This window comes from Toxotes jaculatrix, chromosome 16 (assembly GCF_017976425.1).
Source record: "Toxotes jaculatrix isolate fToxJac2 chromosome 16, fToxJac2.pri, whole genome shotgun sequence".
Taxonomy (NCBI): Eukaryota; Metazoa; Chordata; class Actinopteri; family Toxotidae; genus Toxotes; species Toxotes jaculatrix.
In genome coordinates, this window is record NC_054409.1 from 13,119,002 (window position 1) to 13,140,647 (window position 21,646).

General features: G+C 40.6%; 1 protein-coding gene across 1 annotated transcript in view; it reads right to left on the bottom strand.

The window, feature by feature from the left end:
- si:dkey-1d7.3 (transmembrane protein 132C) overlaps nt 1-21,378 on the bottom strand; it is a 28,561-nt gene extending 7,183 nt beyond the window's left edge. Inside the window, exons 1-6 of the mRNA XM_041059153.1 lie at nt 21,294-21,378; nt 16,867-17,794; nt 11,741-11,887; nt 6,400-6,571; nt 3,223-3,366; nt 553-761 (exon numbers count right to left, since the gene is read on the bottom strand). Coding sequence (XP_040915087.1) covers nt 553-761; nt 3,223-3,366; nt 6,400-6,571; nt 11,741-11,887; nt 16,867-17,794; nt 21,294-21,363 — 1,670 coding nt within the window. The 5' untranslated portion in view covers nt 21,364-21,378. The remainder of the gene's footprint in view (nt 1-552; nt 762-3,222; nt 3,367-6,399; nt 6,572-11,740; nt 11,888-16,866; nt 17,795-21,293) is intronic.
- Between the last annotated feature and the right edge of the window lie 268 nt (nt 21,379-21,646).

Genomic DNA, 21,646 nt, shown 5'->3' on the forward strand with positions numbered 1-21,646 from the left:
TCCCACCCACTAGTGCACCAAACAATGACTGACTATATATTTAGTATACGGAAGGATATTAAAAACATACCTCATAGACAGCAATATCAAAAAAGCAAAATATTTGGCTCAAAAATCACACATGGAGGCTAGCATTCATGTTTTTTGGCCAGCTATAGTATACATACATGTTAGCTATGAGAGAATTAAGTAGTTAACTTTGCAAACGTGAAATCAGAAAGCCCTCAACACAGTCAGTGTGGCTACAAAATATTTGCATTCAAGATGATGTAGCTATCTGTCATTAATAGGTGGCAATAAATTGGCAAAGTTAGCCTAGCATTGCTGTTGTTCCATAATGACCTATTTCAGACTTAAAACACAAAGTTTAGGACTTCGACTTGACTTGGACTCATTGACATGGGACTTGACTCAGGACTTTAGACCAACAAAAGAATAACTTTATACCACCTTTTAAAAAAAAAAAAGGGTTAGAGAACAGCTTCCCCAGTGTTTGTGCCTGTGTCAGTTTTCTCGCATGGCATCTTCCAGATCAGGCTAACGGTACCTCACCTTCTGTTGCTGGTGGTAACAGGGACCCTCCAGCCCTTGATCTGGCTGAGCTCAGGGTCGGCCACGTCGATGAGCAAGGGCAGCCGTGGCATCCACACACTCATCTCCAGCTGGGCACTCAAGAAACCATAGGTGAAGTTGAGCATCACCCTGTTCTTCCCTCTTGTCTCTTTGCCATTTACATATACATAGTCACAGCCCTCTGACACCTGGACAAGACAAGAAAAAGAAGAAAGACGAGTGCTGAATGAGAGACTCGAGGGACATGTCCTGGGTTTGAATCTGGCCCAAAAACGTAGATAGTCTGATGGCATCCCTGTCTTTCTGTCCATCTATCACTCTATAAATGTCTTGATTTTGAGCAAGAATGTAATTTTGACAAGTTTAAAATCACTGGACTAGAACTGGGACTGAACTGTCATCCGGAGAGTTTGAGTCCACTTTCTCCAGACATACACTAGTAGAGGCTTTTTTAAATGTAAAGCCCCATGGAAAACGAATAAGAAAGTTTTAGTTAGAAACTGACAAAGAGAGGAAAGGGGGAACAGAGGCACCAATACAAATAAGCTGAAACCACACAGACACAGGCATTTTATTCATTTCGTACAACTTGCAAAGTCTGGCCAGGGAATTGCACTGTTTCTGTTCATGTCATGTAAATTCACAACTGTGGTCTCAATGAAACTGTTACCGAATATAAATTAGCTGTGCCTTACGACTGTTCCCGTAGTGCTGTACTGTAGATGGGAGCACTGCAGTCCCCACCAGTGAGAGCAATGAGGTGAGACACAGCAGTTGGTGTGTTTTATTTAAGATTGGAGGCCTATCTCCACTGCCGCCTCACTTATCTTAACAAACCAGTGGCTCCACAGAGGTAATTGGAGAGCACTAGACTGGAGAATAGAGTGTAGCACTGGAGAGGGGGAGGTGAAAAGGGGGAGGCAGGAAAAAAAAGGGAGGAACCACTTCCACGGTAAGTCAACTTGAACTCCTGGGGAAATCTTGAGGGAGGAAAGTCTCCGTGGACCTTTTCCCAAAATGCTGACTGGTCCGGAGCAAAATCTCCGAAGTCTGTGAAGTGCAGCTCTCCAGTGTAACTAAGTATACTGTAAGGTCAGTGCACACCAAAAGAATAAACTCTATAAGTGCTTAAATCATGTGTTTTTTCTGCTCAGACATGGTGATCAAAAAACATCACAATTAAAAGATTTAAAAGTTATTCTTTTTTACTTTTTTTTTTAACATACTTTTTCTTGTTGACACAAACATCTATTAACAGACTCCTGACACTGTCATGGCGGACATCAAATCTGAGTTGTTGTTTTTTTAAAGTTTTGTCAAAGTTACATTATTATAAGAAAACAGTGCAGGCTTTTCAAATGAATCTGAAATTAAGTTGCTGCAGGCTTGATATTCACTGCAATATATTCATTTAATTCTGTATTTAAACAGGTCAAATCTCTACGATAAAGATCATGCTTTGCTTTAACCTGCTCTTTCCACACACAACCAAGCTTATGTTGTATGTATGTAAATCTTAATCTTAATCTTAATATATATGTGCATCAATTTATCCTGTGGCAATTACAGTATAAGAGATAAAGTGTGCGGTTTCAAGCTTTAACTTCCTCTGGTCTGTGGCTTTGGTCTAAGAGGGGTCACTGACAGCAGAGAGCGTTAGGTGGCCATGCAGAGGCACAATAATAACTGGATTAAGTTTCCATACAGAAAATCATTACAAACACAGTCTCTGCTCTCTGGCTCTTTCTCACCCTCTTAAGCTTACACATGCACTTAAACACACTGCTTCAAACTTGCAAAGCCAGTGGCTGCTGTGTTGTTTAATGGAAAATAACATAATTCGCTTCTTCTTCTCTGGTGTTCTTTCTCTATTTTCTTCTCACTCTCTCTCTCTCTCTGTGTGTGTCTGCTCCTAGTGTCCTAATAACATGGATCCATTACACAAAGGTCAAATCACTGTGCTTATGGACTGAGTGGTGGGATCATGAGCTCAGTCTCTAATGCCATATGGAAGAGGCTGCTTTTATCCACGACGCTTTCACACCCACACCCACACCCACCCACACACACACACACACACACACACACACACACACACACACACACACACACACACATACACACACATACACACACAGAGAGAGAGAGAGAGAGAGACTAGAGCTGGACCTGTGTGAACATGATGGCACAGTGACAATAAATGTGTAAGAGTCAAATAACAGAATGAATCTGATTCTTTTAAGGCCTCCAAATTCAGTTTAATTACCATTATACATTCTGCAAACTTGCTTTGTTTGCAAATCAGGTCCGGATGATATATTGAATTGAACTTATATATTATTTAGGCATTCTTTAGAGCTTGCATACACATTGATTGATCTATCTGCCCAGTTTCACATTATTTAAGATTAACTTCATTCTATTGAAAAGTATTCTACTAAATACCAGAAAAATCCACTGGAGAGTTACATGGCTGGCATTAAAAAAAGGTTTTCTGTTTGCTTTTCAGTATATGTAATTAATTTATCACATCCTGAAATAAAAAGTTTATATTTATGGTTTTCACATAGGTTGGAATTTCCAAGCAGCATGGAAATTATTACAGTGACTGTTTCAATCCAAGACGGGCCTGTGGTTGTAATTGCTTACCTTGAGTACATCCTGCTCTGTAGACCTGCAGCTGGTGTAGCTGGTCACATCAGTGACTGAGCCGTCAGCCTCCACAGCCAGAGTTTTCACAGGGACTGACACCATTTTACCCGTCAGCACTGCAGTGTTCAAGATATCAGTGTTCTGTGCAGGGAGAAGGGTCAAAGACAGAGCAGGTTAGTAATGTGGGTTAGTACAGTGTCACAGGTTTATTCACAACCATGTAGAATAAAATTGAGGGTTAGGGGATTTGGACTGTTTTGGCAAAACACACACACAAAAAAAAAACATACTTTTTGCCTACTTCACTTTTCTTAATCTGAAAAGGAGCTTATTAACCTATCCAATTTTTCTTCACTACACGGCAACCCCAGCAGCTGATATAGTAGGCTAGTTCCACCTTCCAATAACTACTTTGAGTAGTGGATGTAATGGTTAATGCCACAATAGGTTCCCTCAGTGCTGAACAAGGTTTATTTTCCTATATTTCACTCTGAGAAAAAAAGAAAGTTATCTACCTTTTTTTATTACTCTACGTAATGAGACCAAACTACTAGCCCACTGCTGTGTTTCAAGATTAAACATACATACAAAGAAGCCAGGCTCTTGACACATTCTGTATATTGTACAACAGCAATAGACCCACTGTACATGAAAAAGTTGCTTAAATATCCGGCTGAACTAATACATTATACAATATAAACAGTATTTGTATGTGGGCAGGGATGACAGGAAGAGAGTGGGTGACTAACAGGGATTAAAACACTCGCAGACTGACAAACTTGATTCATTTAAATCCCACTGACATAACACTCACACAGAAACTGGACAGATGTGCTAAAAAAAACGTATAATACTATCTCCATGATGATAATATACAGTACATGTCCGTCTCTTATACACCTGGATGAAGATAAGTCCTCTACTGTACTGCATTACCCACAGATCAAGACTCATATTCATACTAACACCCAAACCTGATTACATTTATAATCTTCCAGCCCATTTTCCCACCTTGTACTTTACATCTATTTTAAAGCTGAGCAACAGCTTAGCTCTTATACATCCTGTAACTTGTCATCAAGCCTAATGTAGCCTTATTTTGACAATTTAACTCCTTCTTCAACACGGATTTACAACTACTTTCCAGTTCAGTCCATAAGATATCTGAAAACGTCTTTTTAATCTATTATAGGTAGTGGAAGTGTGTGTGTGTGTGTGTGTGTGTGTGTGTGTGTGTGTAAGAAGCTCAGAGTGTGTTTTTCCTCCTGATGCTTGTGAACTAAAGCATCAGACAGCACTCGGCAGATGTTCCCCGGCAGCTTCACATTCTGAACTCTGTCGGCTTGACAGCTGCTGACCGCAATTCCAAAAGGACATGCTCCAGATCAGACTGCGACACTGGCCCAAACATAAGCCACTGGATCAGGAGGAGCACAAAATCAGAAAGCAATATCAACGCTCTGCGATGTTGGCAGCGTCACACTGAGAGAGCTCAACGTCCGATGTTTCTGCAAGCTCCGCAATAATGTGGCTTGCACTGGTCGGGTTCGGCTGAAGTAGTTCAGCTCTATTTTAAATCTACTGATCTTTTGAAAACAGTGTTGTATTTACACTCTGTGACAAGTCTTGGTATTGTTTATTCATTCATTTACTTCATTCAGTGAGTCTAAGTAACAGATCCTATATAGTGTTATATGTGAGGGGGGCAAACACTACATTAACATGGGGAGAACAGGCAAACACCACACACACAAGTCAGAAAAATCAAACAGTCTTATATGCTGTGAGGCAAAAGAGTGGGCACCATGAGTTTCCATCTTTCCATCTTCCATTCTGTTTTTTATTTATGTCGAGCGATAGTGGTGATTCATATGTTCTGTTATAAATATAAAGCTATCACAATTTTATTTTAAAGGAAAAGATCCATGGCCCACTTATGAAATAGGTCTTTTCAGGCCACTGTTGCAGGGGAAAAAGGTTTTTTCTCTCATGTGAATCCTGTAAGTGACTGAGATGAAACATATTTGCTCCCCACTGTTTGTCCGATTCATGTTGACTATTGTACCATGAAATAGCCAACTAAATCCCCTGTCAAAGACAGACATTGATCTACCTTGTAATTTCTGGAGGTTGTTCTCAAAAATGTAAAGGTGAGAAGTACACATAGCAGCAGGGAATCAGTCTAAGCATCTAGAACAATACTGATGCCTCACAGATGATACTGTGATCACAGCATGTCTTTTGCAAACAGGCAGACGTGCTTTGAAACTTGGTGAACTCTACAGTGCAGATCTATGATAATAATTTGACGTGAAATTATAATAAATTTAAAAAAAATGATTGGTGACGAAAGTGAGAAGCTGATGACATTATATTCATTTTATTTATATATTGCTAAAGCAAAAATTAACTGTAGGACCAGAATAGAGTTTTTGAGGATTTTTACCATTTGAGTAAGTTGAAAACAAATAGCGTACCAGGACTTTTGCCTTTGCCTGTTAAATGTGATATCATGTAAAACAATCATTACTGAAGTGAACTGAACCTTGCAAATGAGTGGACATTTCTTTAAGGAGGCCAGGGATGTCCAACTTTGAACACAATCAGATGCCAGAACAAAGACAAGAACATCTGTGCAAGTAAAACTGCACTATTGACATTTTCTTAAAGGTGAAATGACAAAGGAAAGAAGTTTAGTGTATGAAATTGCTTTTTACTGGGGCAATGATTTCTGTCTTCATTAAGACTGAGTGTCAGGTAGTAGGACACCCTTACATGCCCCGTCTTCATGTTCCACCTGTGATAAAGCCAAGTGACCTGGCATGCGGCCTATCTGTAATTAACAGATGCTCCCCATGAGACATCTAACCACTGAGTCCTTTGCATATACTTTAAGAGGTTTTTATAAGCTCCTCCTTCCTCAGGCATCAGGTTTAACAAGACTACAAGAGAGATAATTTAGCTAATTTAGCGTGCAAGTTGCAGAGGATGCGCAGTTTCTAGAGTATGTAAGACACAAATAAGTGCAAACAACATAATCGTTTTTTTTTTTTAAATGGACTCATACAGACATATGTTTGCATTCCTACTGTACATGTGCTATATTTGTAAAAAAAAGAAAAAATATATTGCACACATGCCAGCATTTTAAATCGACACAGATATTGATCTCACCATGACCAGAGGTGCCAGCCCCACATAGTCTCTCCGAGTTGTGTAGATCCGCATCATGCCCACATCCTTGACGTTCCCTGGTAACTCCAGACGCCAGGAGATCGTCTGACTCTCAGCCTGCTCTGAAACATCCTTTGGCACGAAGTCAAGCTGTAGAACCTCCAGAAGACCCCTGTTTGAAGATAAAGATTAGTGGCTATTGAGGGATAATGGCAGTAGCACAAGTGAAAAAAGTGACATAGCTTTGCTTTAAAGTTGCATTCACATATTTTTTTAACACATTGCACATTTTAAAATGAAAACTATATTATGTTTTGGGTTGGACGTTCACTGCTATACAATACAGCTCTTCTAATAAAGGTCTTGTTTAGAGTCTGATTTTCTATATATGTATTGTAAATATAGGAAATGCTGTTTCCAGCAGTATTGATAGCAAAATTGCAGCCCTGTATGTCATTGGAAAATTAATAATTAAATCGTTAAACTAAACGGAATTTCAAGTGTTAAATGTGGAGAGTAATGAAAGCATGAATTGTCATTTCATTTAGTGTCTGCCCACATACAGTTTAAGCTGCTAAATATATTTAACTGTGGTGTCCATTTAGAGAGTGATAATTGTGAGTTTAAAGATATTGTTAGCACCATTTCAAAGTCAATTTAGTGTAATGTTGGGGATTATTCTGTTCAGCCTACTGTTAAATTACCAGAGCTGATCCAGGTTAAATAACCAAGGCAAACAGGCATCAGTGCAATCATTTAGCCATCCAACAGAAATATGCTGTAAAATTGTTATTAAACCTCTGGAAACTGTCACTACTGTCTAGTGTCAAGAGGCAAAGGTAGTCCAGTCAGATGCAGAAGGAGCTGAGGTGAAGCTCGTACTCGCACATGTTCCTTGGAGGAAAAATGTAAATATTTGTAAAGACATTTAGACTCTGCCTATAAAAATGAAAGAGATAGAAACTGTGCTGAATTTCATGCAGAACAAAGCGAAGAGTTTGAACCAAAAGTAAACGCAATACAAAAGAGGTCTCATTTCCATCAGCAGATGGAAGAATAAGGTGGGAGTGTGAAGGGAAGATTAAGTGAGCTGGCAGAGACTTCAGCCAAGTATTTTGGTCAAAGGATTGTCAAAGAAATGCCATTTGATTTTATTTGATGCTGCAGAGAGTGTGTAGGCATACCTGCCAGTAGGAACAGATCAAAGGGAAAATAGAGCAGAATGTGAATGGAGCTGTAGCACTTTGAAGTGGAGTAAAACTTTGCATAAAACAAAAACAATGAGCCTTTATATGGCTAAAACTCACATTTAATAAAGGTCACAAATGTTAAAATCAGCAGCAACAAGGACAAACACAAGCTTACAGGATATCTCCTATGGACAAATACAAATTCCTGTGCCCTATCAAAACAAGCTCAAGGACTGATTGCTGTGTACTGATGAATGAGGAGTAACATAAAAGATTATGTTTGGCACTCTAGGTCACTAATGAAAAGGCATGTGAGTGTGTGTATCCATAAGCTTTTAGTTAAAGATTGAAAGTAGCTAGCACAGACTGTTCTAAAATCAAAAACAAAAATAAATATCCTACACTTGACATTACAGTTCAAGCTGAGTTCATTCATTCATTCATTTTCTACCGCTTAATCCTCTGTCAGGGTCGCGGGGTGAGCTGGAGCCTATACCAGCTGACTATGACCCACCTGACCTCCGTAATACTAACTCACTCCCACATTTCAAATCTAAACTCAAATCTCATCTGTTCAGATTAGCTTACTCCCCCTGACCACAACTGCATTGTCCATTGTCTATCTTAAACTGTATTGTCTCTTTTGTTTTTTACTGTTTTTATTGTGTATGTTTTTATAAATAAAATGTATTATTATTATTATGGGCGAGAGTACACCCTGGACTGGTCGCCAGTCAATCGGCTGACACACAAAGACAGACAACCACACACACGTACACACACCTACGGACAATTTAGAGTAGCCAATTAACCCAACCCATTGGTATTGTGGGAGGAAGCCGGAGTACCCGGAGAGAACCCACGCAGGCACAGGGAGAACATGCAAACTCCACACAGAAGGGCCCATTCGAACCTGGAACCCTCTTACTGTGAGGCGACAGTGCTAATCACTGCACCACCGTGCCACCCATAAGCTGAGTTCAATTAAGGCTTTTTTGTCTGGCTTCTAAAAACTACTCGTGAAAATCTGTTTCCTGTCCCCGAGGTTGAGATCCTTCCGACCAATCTGAAGCTGTTCACAGGGGTTCAGTGAAACCCATGTTAAAGCTCCACAAAGAGAAACCGTGAGGTTGTCATTTCAGTGACTACTAACGAGTTACCGGTAGCATCTCACTAGTTTAGCTTTAGTGTAGCTTAGCATAAAGACTGGAAGCAGGGCAAAATAACTAGTTTGGCCAAGAAATAGCTTGGGACATAACCTCCTTACAAATTCATTTTTACACATGGGTTTTTGTGTGGATTAAACAAACTGGATAAAAAATGGTAACATCACTTTTGGACAGAACCAAGCTGGGGTTTTTCCAGCTGTTTCCACTCTTTAGGCTACGCTAAGCTAACCAGCAGTTGGATGTCGCTGCAAACAAACATGAGAGTGACATCAATCTTCTCATCTAACTCTTGGCGAGAAAGCATATAAGCGTATTTCCAAAAACGTAAATGCCAAATAGCTTATACTGTACAATTAGACAAAACTAGTAACTAGTAAGTAATTCTACTGAGACGCTGCATGGAATTAAAGCAAGTACACGTATAATCTGTGTCTTTATACCATTATTACATGCCTGAAGTCATGTGTGTCTTGAAAAATTGTACTCAAAAGCATGCAAAACAAAGCTTGTTCCACAATATCTATTGAAATATCCACTTAATTTTCTTTGATGTGGTCCTCATCTTCCTGTATTTTCTTAAATAAGATGGTTTCAGACATATTTTTAAATGGACTGAAATGATTTGCACTGAAACCACTGGGAGAGGGTGGGTGTGGGAGGGAGGCAGAGAAACATAGAAGGGTTAATGCCCCTATTTCCTGGAAATCGTCTGTTGGGGGTGGGGGGTGGGGGGGCTTTAAACCCCTGTACATATCATCACTTCAAAGCACAGTGGTGGGAGAGTGTGTGTGTCTGTGTGACTGCACATTGTGTGTGTGTGTGTGTGTGCGTGCGTGTGTGTGAGTGTCCTGGTGGGAGCTCAGTACAAGGGACACGACTTGGAATATCTCTCCTTCCTAATCTCCCCTTCTGAACGTGCAAGCGCTTAAGCCTGGATAACGTAGCCGTGATTATGGATGATTACGGACAAGTGGGTCGGACGGACGGCGGGTGGTGTGTGTCTGTGTGGGCGGGAGGTTGCTGGGCAGAGGTGGCTGCTGCTGTGTGCCACCACCAGCATCAGGCAACACAAATGAAATCAAATGGTGCATATCAGGCAGAAAAGGCAGAGAAAGTGCTATTAAATTAATATTCATTTGCTGTGAAGTCACTGAAAGTAGAAGCACTTCAACAGTGCTTTGATTTATTTAGTGCTGATATTTAAATTTCTAATTTACAGTTTATTTTAGTTTAGAGAATTTTCAGGGGTAACACTGGTGATCCGAGAGAACGGAGAAGATAACTCATGGGACAGAGTTAATTCTTTTGAAAAAATAAAAGTTGACCAACTATTTGAATTAAGATTGGATAAGATAAGAAAAACACATTGTACAGTAAAATATAATGGGTAAAATATATGGGATATAAACTGATTTAATATATTTGGGATTCCTCAGTTATATGGATGTGGAGGAACGGAGGGAAAAAGATACAAGGATAATAAATTTGAAGAGACAATTCCCACTGGCCTTTTATCTCATTTTCTTGTCTTTAGTTATTCCTTTTAGGTACTATAACAGATTCATATGTGTGTATATGCTGTTTTCTGAGGAATGCAGGGGTGGTAAGTTCTGGCAGACATAGTTGTTATGATTTTATCGAATTCTTTAGTAAAGTAATTGCTTTTATGCACGATAACTATTAAGTATTCTGAATAAAGTCAAAGGGACTGAGCAAACCAAATCCATTTTTTAGAACTGTGAACCAGCTTAGAAAACAGGAGGCCCCAATTACCCACCTTCTATTTCAGGGCATTGCTGTCTCCAATTATCAGCTTCAGTGCATCCTAGTAAAAACTAAACACAGCCATGCAGCTAGAAATAACTAAAATCCAGGAACCGAGGATTAAAACAAAACAAAAAATTATTCTAAAATAGTTATATGATGACATGAATTTATTATTTCCACTGCTGTTTTACAATGTTATTGTTACAAACAATATCATCCTAAAGGTGAAAGTATTTTAGTTTAAAACAAGAAGTTAACTAAGATTATCAGCAGAATGTGAAGAACAGTTCTGACATCATGTCAAAGATATCTGTGTATTGTGTCTCAGAGGTATCTGCTGAAGTTTGCTAGCCAGCTAGCTGCGGTCCGTCCCGTCTCATTACACCACTTTCCACCTCAAGAGGAGACAGTGAGTCACTGTAGTGTCCAGTCTGTCCTCAGTCCAACATGAGAGGATGAAGAAGTAACAACTGCAAGTAACTCCACTCTTTCCTCAAGCCCAGCTATTGATGCTGCTGCTCTAGCTGCTCCACAGTTGATCCATTCTTACACATTGGCCCTTTAATATTCTGTAGTCGTCAGACCACATGCTGGCTTTAGAAATTAGTGTTAGACATCAAGTGTCTGCAGAGGTGGTCATTCAGTTCTTAAGGACACTAGTTTTTCTTTTTTTTAGTTAGAGGAATTCCCCTGCACAAAATGGGATCTGCAAAAGGCAGAGCAGGTATAAATCTTTAAAACCAATTTCTCCTAATGCAGATTTTTTGGAGCTACACGTGGGTACTCTCTTACCTCTGCTGAGGAAAAGCTTGTATACCACATGGAAACTGATGCAGTAACATTCTTTTACACGGACGAAAACTAAATTTTGTGCACTCTGCTGCTTATACTCCATGTCAAGTCAAGTCAACAAATGATTACTTTTCCTATGGGAAAGAAATCATTCTTTTTCAATTTGCCCCTGCTCTGTGAAGAGAATGTAGAGAGGATGTAACACTGAGGATATTTTTTTCATGACAACTGATCACATTTCCGTATGGTAGAAGTGGGGATTATTCAAATCTCAGAAAATAAAGGCAATAAGAGACAAAAAGAATGTGATAATAGATGTCGATGGCTTTTTTTCTATGTGAAGAGAAAGAACCTTTGAAAGGGGCTGGATAATACACAGACCTCCTGCACTGTGCACATGTTCTGTACATGTAGTGTACTGACCTTTTTGCAGTGACAGCAATCTTCCTGCGGCAGACAACCGAAACAGTGTTGGGCGTCGCTCCTCTGCCAGGCTCCACTAGAATGTCCCACAGTGCTGAGTCGCTGGGCCGCGCTGCACTGAAGGACAGACCTGTTTTTACTGTCGCCCTGCAGCAAACACATACACACATACATAGTCCAGTTAGTAAAAAGCACTGATACAGTGTATTTTGTATTATGTATGCGACACTATAACCAATCCAAGCTTTCATAAAAGATGGTTGTCATTTGTAACCAGCTGCCTGCATTGTATACAATGTGTGTGTGGGGGGGCACTAAGAACTGTGTGCATTTGGTTGCAAAAGTGTGTTTTTTTTTCTGTGTATACAAGTATATGTTTTGTGTGCACTCGTGTGTGTGTGTTTAGCTGTTCACATTGTGCCTAACGAGGTGAGTCATTGACAGACTGATGTGTTGCAGACTGCTGGCAGACTGAGAATTACCAAGGGTATTTAATTCCCATTAGCCTTGGGGAGAACTGGGAATAAGTTAATCAGATTCAGACACACACATCAGTCTGCTAGGAGAGATAGGACGCTTATTATAAATAAATGTGAACGGACCAGACAGTCCAAGGGGGGTCGAACAATCACCAAGGGCTTTATTTTTTAAAGCAGACTCCCCCTCTGACAAGTTGTTGCATCAAATATCATTCGACAGGGTTGTTGAGCAGTTACAGCAGTCATAAGATGAAAAGTAAAACGAGGGACAGGAAAGACTTGCACGTTTAAAGTGCACTGATTCTCTAATCTGCACTCACACAGACACCTAGCTACAGGGTGGGAGCCTCTTGTGTTTCCAAAACAGGCCAATTTCCTCATGGCAAGGATTCAACGAGGCGCTGGAAACCATCCAGAGGGAATTCAGCCTTTGCTTACTCAAGAGCATTACTCGGCTCCTGCAGATTTGTCAGCAGGATATTCACGCTGAGAGTAATTTGAAAAACCTGAACCTCAATGAGGTCTTCTATTAGGGCGGCAAACTGTGAATGCCATTAGATTAAAGCCACTGAAACAATCTCGAGATGATGTGTGACATGTGAGCAGTATGCATCTCAGAAAGGGCAGATGGTGGCCGTGGAAGGATGCTTATTGTCCACGAAAGCCAAGGTAAACACGTTCGCAGTACCATTAAAGCTCCGTCACCTGTCTCATCTGTTGATACGAGGAAGGACAGATCCGCACTTTCATTATGTCTACCACAAATCCTGCTCCTGCCATCAGCGAGTCCAGACACAAAGTTGGGATTTATTAGAGCGAGTTACTTTCTAGGAGTGGCCCTCGAGCCCATCCACTTCATGGTGGATAGATTTAATTTATCTTCCACTTACCTTTAAATAAAGACTTGGAGTAATCATAGATTAGCATATTACACTAGATTTTTTTTTTTTTTTTTGCTGTCCAGTAATGGTTTAAAGTGGCAGCCTGCTATTTTACATCAATCTGTGTGTTTCTGTTATAACAACCTGTTGTTTGTTGTTTCAGCCATAAAACAGTCTTTAAATAGCTAAAGAACATTTAAACTGACAGATGGAAAAACACACACGCTCAAAATCTATTCATGCTTGAATCAGGGTCAGTCTGCCTGCCCATGTTAGGCACACACGCACACACACACATAAGCACACACACACACACACACACACACACACACACACACACACACACACACACACACACACAAAGTCCAAATACACACGCTCACAAATACTGATCTGTAATCAAAGTGCAACCAGACTGATCAATAACCACTGAGACTGAGGTCAAGGTCAGAGTTTGACAGACAAAATACAGTACTCATGAGCGCACGCACGCACGCACACACACACACACACACAGTGCAAATGGTTTTTGAAGCAAGTTGACAATTTAACCAATGTGGGACAAAGACATACTTACAAAGACGTCTTCTTTTAAAAAAAAGAGGTGGTCATTTGTTTTTCTGATCAAACTAATAAATTATATTTTATGTATCACACGACCAAACTACCCGTGGCCGCAAACTCATTTTCTTGCTGCTTGTCAAACTCAGCGTCACAGTGACAGCAGCACCTGATGACCACCTTTCCCAAGGGTACAAACCGCTTCAGCTGACTCCTGTTGAGTGTGGAAGAGCAGTAACTCAATGCCAGGATCTTCCTGGATCACTGAGTTTCTCACCCACAAGCAGACACTAGCCTCCCTGCAGAGAAACCTCATTTCGGGCACTTCTGTCCTTGCTCTTTGTCTTTGTCAGTCACTACCCAGAGTTCATGATCACAGGTGGGGGACAGAATGGATATCGACCTGTAACCTGAACAACTCTTCACCACTGTTTTACCAAACTCATTCAATCCCTTTGTTTAAAAGTGTGAAAGCTGGAGAGCTCCCAACTCTGTTGTTTGCCCGTTCATTTCATTAGCCATTCATGCAGAAGTAAAGGAGGGTTCTTTTTCGGACAATGTGTTATCAGTGGGTGCTTTGTTTTTGCTCATGTTGCATTTGAATATTCTGCTGATACTTCAGTACTATATATTTTCATTTTTTGACATTAAACTCTTATGCTTGCAGAGAAAAACATAAAATTTAGCTCATTTTCTGGTTTTATCTGCCTAAAAGCAAAATAATAAAAAAAAAGCTTGATATTCAATTTGATGAAATGCTTGTGAAAATAGGGTGTTTTATATGCTGGCTGTGTGCTTAACAGGTGGGTATGCAAAACACACACGTGCAGCGCACACATGCACACAGATGTACACGGGTAATCCTGGCGGTCAGCCCAGATCATCTCTACCCCAAAGAGTTAACCTCTTGATTCATTTTCAATCAGGGCCACAGATTATCTGGCCTAACCCTGCTGGAGTGGACTCAATCTTGGGCCAAAGACTGAAGTAGAGCAGGGATTTCTCCCAGGAGGAATCAATCACTTTGCCAAGCTCCTCAGAGCTAGCCTTCCACTTGGACTTAACTGCTGGATTCAGTCCCCTCTTCTTGTCCAATCTCATTCTGGATGTGGCAGTGGGTCAGAAATACAAGTGCTGAAATCACTGACCTGACCGGAGGAACCTCAGTGGTACGGTCAGTGAGTCCTAGTTTGGGGAATATCAGGTGAAGGGGCTGTAAATCCTTCCAAAATAGTCAAAACAACAGCAGATGTTAAAGGGTCAGCGTCTCTCTCTATCAAATCTTATTAATGTAATTTCAACAATGCAAGCAGAGGCACATCCAGGTCACTGGGTCCGTGTGTTTGTGTGTGTACAGGAATGTTAGTCTTTGGGGATGGTAAGTCCAATATTTAGGAGCACTGGGATTGATCAACACACAGCCACAGGTTTAACTGTGTGTCCTATGGATTAATACACACATCTTAACATTTCTCTCCATTTGCCTGCATCCTGCTGCAGATTACCGCGGGGTTGGTATGTTTGCAGCATGATATCACTAAATCATGGGATTAGAGAGAAATTTGTCTTGCGTTTCAAACAAAACCATTAAGCTGAGTAAATACTGGAAACACAAACCTCACTGTGATGGCTTTACACTTTACTGATCTGAAACATGCTGATAAAAATATTTTTACTCCACTCACTGATGTGCATCAAAAGGCAGCAAGTAGAAACTTTCACAACAGACTGAACTGTGTGTTTAACTGTGAAAGGGCTGCTTTTATATTAAGTTCACTTTTACTCAAAGGAGTCAGGAAGATGTTAGTTACTTGTTTTCCTGCTCCATTAAACAGATGCATTATTTATGAAGTCAAATACCCAGAGAACCTTGTTGAAATGTTAGTGGGATGTTGAGATATGAAAACCGGTGAATCATTTGCCAATTATTTCCCTGTTTATGGAAGAGTGCTCTCAATAACTCCCCCACTAACTGAGAAGTTGAAGCAGACAGGATATAACATGTCAGTAATTTATGAAGCCAGTGAAACTGGCAGACAACACAAGTCATGTTGGTGCCCGAGCATTTCACCGCGTGGCCTTGATGGCGAGCCCCATCAGTATTCAAGTGCCTTAAGTAACCATTTAAATGCATGGAGCTTATCATGAAGATGCTCAAATATACTGTACATCATGATGATTCAACCTGGTTTCAGTCTTTTTTTCTGCTTCATATGTTTTAGTGATAATTAAATTTTATGTGACTCCACCTAAACTCTTGTCTCTGCAAACTCAGCATGTTGTGATGTTGGCTTACTCACTGCTGTATGCGTTTAAACTGCTTTAGTGGAATATCTGTATATTCCATATTGAAGGGGCAGACACAGGCTTACAAAATGCCTAATGTTAAAAACATTTAATGTGGCAACTTTGTCTCCACTTTATAAAAACCCCTGGATGGAAGACTGGGCTTGCAATTTGCTTCTGAAGCACAGCAACTTGCCTTCCTTTCAAGAACTTGAGACTTGACTTCAGATGTGCACTGACAGAGTCAAGATTTGATTTGGACTTATCTCAAATTACCAGAGCCTTGGCGTGGACTTGCCCCAGAAGACCTCCACACCACTCGGCAATCTACCCACACTATCAGGGGCCAGTGTAAAATGGGTCAGTATCCAACAGGTGCACGGCCGAAAAAAATTATTACAATTCCTACAGAGTAATGAACAAGTACTGGAAAGATAATTTTTTCATTTACTTTATGTATAAAAAGTTGCCCCAGAATTTTGTGATGTTGGTGTTGTTTCACTGAAGGAATTGTTTGACATTTTGGGAAATACTCTTATCTGCTTTGTTGCTGAGAGCTAGATGAGAAGATCAATACCACTCTCTCTCTCTAAGAAATTTAAGCCTACAGCCAGCAGCCCGGTTTCTTAGCCTGGCATAAAGACTGGAAACAAGGCAAAACAGCTAGCCTGGCTCTGACTGGCGGTAACAAAATCCCCCATCAGCAACTCTGAAGCTCAGTAAAAACGACAAGTGGTTTTATGGTTTAAAAGGGTGGTTGTGCCAGACTATTAGCACTCAAGAAGGCGCTGGACGTAAAACCCCATTAAACTGCAACTGCTCATCTAACTCTTGCCAAGATACCAAATAATAACACTTCCCAAAATGTTGAACTATACCTCTGAGAGCACTGATTAAAAAAAGATGTAAGATCTCTCACCTGAGGGTAAAATTTTCCAGGGTAGATGTACTAGCTAGGAAGACATAGAAGGTCGCCACATCTGTGGTCTTCAGGGGCTTGGAAGAAGTCTGGATCACCACGGCGCCTCCCAGCCTCAGTCGAAGGAAGGTGGGGTTCCCTGGTGGACTTCTGAGCAGATTAACACTTCCTATCCGCCTCATGGGCGTCCCTGATCCCCCAGAGTCTCTTCCTCTTCCCACTCCTACACGTTGTAGGCTGTCCTGTGGGGTACACTGGCCAGTTGGGTCCCTCCGGCTCTGGAAGTAGACCTCCACAAGGTTTCCCTGAAGCCCCTTAATTCCTTCGGTTTTTCCTGCTTCACTGCTGGAGCTTCCTGATCGGCTAGCTGAGCTGAACCAGACAGGTTCTGGTTTCAGGTGTGCCACACAGAATCCACCTGGAGACACCAGACATGCCCCACGAACTTCCCTCGTCTCCCAGAAGGCGTAAGCCGTCACACAGTGAGCTCCATCTTTTGCCTTGGCTCCACCACTTTTCCTCCCATTATCTTCTCCAGACCCCATCATTTCTTGCCCAACAGCCAGATCTCTTTCTGTGGGCATGTGGAAGAGGATCTTAACAACAGGAGACGAGGAACGAACCTGGCGAACCAAAATGACTGGCAGGATCCTGCGCCCACTGAGGAGCAGGTCTGGAGGAATCGGGGCATCTACATTTAGGGGGCCGTATGAAGCGTTGACAGCTGAACGGAGGATCCCAGAGCCTGGACCAGTGATGAGAAAAGTCTGAGTCTGAGCCTTCAGACTGGAGTTTCCAGATGGCTCTGGATTGTCCTGCCTCAGAAACACATGATCCACGTTGTGGACCTGAAAGCTGACGGTGGGATAAACCGGAGACGGTGTGGAGGAAGTCCCAAGGTCTTCAGCAACCTTCTGACTCTCAGCAACTGGGACGGGGGAGGGGAATTTACAAAGAGAGGTTAGCACAGTAACTTCTGTTCTGCTGCTTCAAATCAGCATCTCAGTGTTACGTGTCAAATCTGCTGAAATACATATTTGTCACTTTGAAAAATCCATCTGTTACTGTAATTGCAAACATTTGATGGGGATGGCAGGAGGGTGAGGGGTTGAAGAGGGATCACTGCTGAAGAAACAAAGCTAAGGGTGGACGACGGGGGGCGAGCTGTGTGCCAAAAGGGTCGAGTAGGCATTAAAAAGCTGGTAAGAGCAGGATGCTCATCTTAAGAAACCAGGGGTGGGAAGACTCAGGGTAAAAATCAATGACTCGTTGATGCATCAAATATGGCCCATTTCCCCCATGCTGTTCCTGCACTGAAAAAGATAAAAGCAAAGAAAAACAGAAAAGTTGTTTGTGGAGGAGGAATGTGAGATTGGAGACAAACAGGAGAGAGAGATGTTAGGCACGTAATCCTGTCTCTTAAAGCTGTGATGGATTTGATGATCAGTACTTTTGAACATCAGATGTCTGTGCAAAGTAACTTAACAAGTGATTACTGTAGCATTGCAATCATTAAATTTTAGGACCATTCAAATTTCTGTGTAGTGGCCAACATGATCTAATTTTTTAGAACCTCTATGCTCAGCACACTTTGGCTCACCCTGCCTTTCAAGCGACTATAAACCCCAGTTATTCCCGTCTCTAAAAGTTGAAGAGACTATTCACATTGTCCTAAGCAAACCACTGCATTTAAAAGTCTACCGATGGCACTGATATTAGCTGGAGTGATGGAGAAAAGGACCATACAGTTAAGTGTAATTTCTATTGCGTACAATGAAACCAGATGGTAGATCCGCAGGTTGCAGATGAAATGTTCAGCCAAATGAAACTCCACGCCACATGGTCACTCCTACTAAATGACACTATTTCAAGGAGTTACGCACATTATATTCTTCACTGAAGTTATTGTTTCTTGCACTAAAAGACAAGAATATTATCTGTATAATCTTTTTTTTTAATGTGGTGTCCTGTGCACCACAGGTCTCAGTTATACTTGTCCTTCAACACTAATTGCATGTTCTGCTCTCCACATACTACTTGTATGCAATGCAGTAAAGGGAATGGCAAATGCAGCATCAGAGTGGTAAAAAGCCTCTTGAAACTTCCAGGATGCTGTATGTGACAGCTCCCAATTCCTCCTGCCAAAGACACTTGGTAATTTGCCATCCTCCATGTTGAAGCTCTCCAGAATTAATGTGTGTGTATTTGCCTTTCCCTTTCCTCACAAAAATAACTTATCTACAGGCAAACGTAGTGCAGAGCAGAACCTCCCTTTTTCCCCCAAAGGTCTTAGAAGTTATACATATCATTCTTTTCTGATTTTCAAACCATATTTCATGAATACATCTATATGTAAATCAATTTTCTTCCTGAAGGGAAAGGAAAATCTGTGAAAAAAAAAAATACATATGTCAGAGTTGATATTAAAATTGCAGAATTCAAAACAGCACACAGGAAGCTGTCTTATATATTCCAGAGATCAGACTGATGCTGTAAGCAGTTTCACATTAAAGGCCAAAATACGAATCGGCTGGTAGACATCACATCATTTGTCTATGATATTTGCAGATTTAAGGTGAACCAGAGACAAAATGAAACAAATGATCCAAGTGTATGATTTTTTTTTTACTTCCTATTTGCTGTTATTGATTTTTGTCCATAAAAATACACGAAGGGATATTTATTACATTTGTTGGAGAGTCAAACCCTAGGCCCAAGACAAGCTACTTAGATTTTTGTGATGATCCAGATCTGACATTTCCACCAACAGGAATTACTAGTTAAAACATAATAAATGAATGAAGCAAGCATGTTTCTACTGTATAGCAAGTTTTATATATTGGTATTTAGTCTAAAAGTGATAGAAATGTTGACTTGGGTTTAGGTTGGAGAATTATTCTCTGGCAAATGTTTGTGCTCTCTACTTCAAGTTCAGTCTAGTTTATTTTATCATCAGCATTCTACTCCATCAAGGATGAGAGAGATGTTTGAATACTTAATTATATTTTATTTTTTCATCAAAAAAAACAGGACATTTGGTGAATGCTAGAAAGAGCCCATATACTCTAATAAAAGTGTTAGAATGAAGCTTACCCAAAATTCATAAAAGTAATGTTATAAGGCCACTCTATTTCTATCCTAATTGAAGTGTGTGATCTGATGCTCATAATTAGCCCACAGCTGATGTACACTGCTGTACATCAGTAAAAGTATTTTATTGATTAGATATTAATTGGGCGAGTTCTGGCTGGATTCCCTGAAGTATCTTAATTTGTGACATAACAAAAAAAAAATGAAGTATTTGAAATATTTAAACCACTATTGGTAAATGTTGGTTCAATCTCAGACAGGCTCGCTGACACAACAGGCGGTACATCTGTGACTGGACTGAAAGATAAGCCTGCCATGCATATTCATGGATCCCAAGCAGAGAAGATATCAAAGGCTGAACTCTATCATTTAGACACGCATTAAGAACACAGCTGCACAGCTGAGTCCTCCTCTAGCAGAAATACAACAGTCCCCACATATGTAAGAGGAAAAATGCACACACAGATATCATGTGCAAAGATAAACGGAGGCAATCTCAGAAAATAGTTTTTCACATGATATCTGTATCACAGAGAGACAGATAGTTTACTGTGACTTTATATCCTCCGATGCAGGTTATCTTTAAACAACCAGAGAAACAGCTGTGCAACCTCAGCTTCAGGCCTCTTTAATCCCACAGATGCACACTGGAGTGCATGCTGTTACTTTCATTTAGACAGGGGGACAATGAAATGGACAGAGGCCATGGGTAGTAACCAGAAATCCCTCAAAAACAGGAAATTACAACCTGGTATCCTTAGAAAACCAGTCACCTGAACACATCACGCAACAAAATGGTTTCATAATCCCAATGTGAATATTTTCTGAGTTTATAGTTTGTTTTTTTTGTTTTTTTAGGCTCACTTCTCAAACAATTATTAATTTACACAATGGAATAGTCTTAGTGGACCTATACTAAAATGTATGCTAGTAATAGACTAAAGCAAAAACAGCAGCCTACTGTAATATCCTGTGCATATTTGAAAACAAGCCAGAATCATGACTTCAATAAGGGGGGACATGAAACAAATCTAGTATATCCAGTCAGTGAGTGTGTGTTGAGATCATCAAAGCATATACAAGAGCATGTGTACTCATTTCATCTTCATTAATGTTCCCTTGTAAACACAGCTGAAGCCTTTGAGCTACATCCACTCCAGTTAAATTCATATATGTTAAAGGGTTCTCCATCTACACCGTTCCTCGGGTTCCCTGATGCAAACCTAACGAGGCAGCTCAGAGCAATGAACGAATTAAAGTAGAAACTGTTTAGCACTGTCCAAAAAGCAAACAAACAGTATTTAAAAAAAAAAACAAAAACACGTCTCAAATCTCACCTTTAACAGCTGTAAGAACAGCCACTGCGACCACAGGGAACAATGAACGGAGGGGAGAGCTGAGCATCATTTTAGCAAAGTTGCTAGTTCTGACAGTCCACTCGCTCCAGTGCGCACCGAGGTAAAGCTTTGGTGACTGTCAGCACTCGGCTGAAAGAAAGTGCTGGAAACGAGTCATTACATTGTCCGGTATCCGGTGTTTCAAATTCCTCTGACTGAAGAAGATAAAAGTGAAAAAAAAAAAATTATATATATATATAAATATGCTGGTTCACTTCCTTGTCCACGATAAAGCCTCGTTCTCCTCTGGTTTTTCTAAATGATGAGAGGGGGACGTTTTTCCTAGCAGCAGT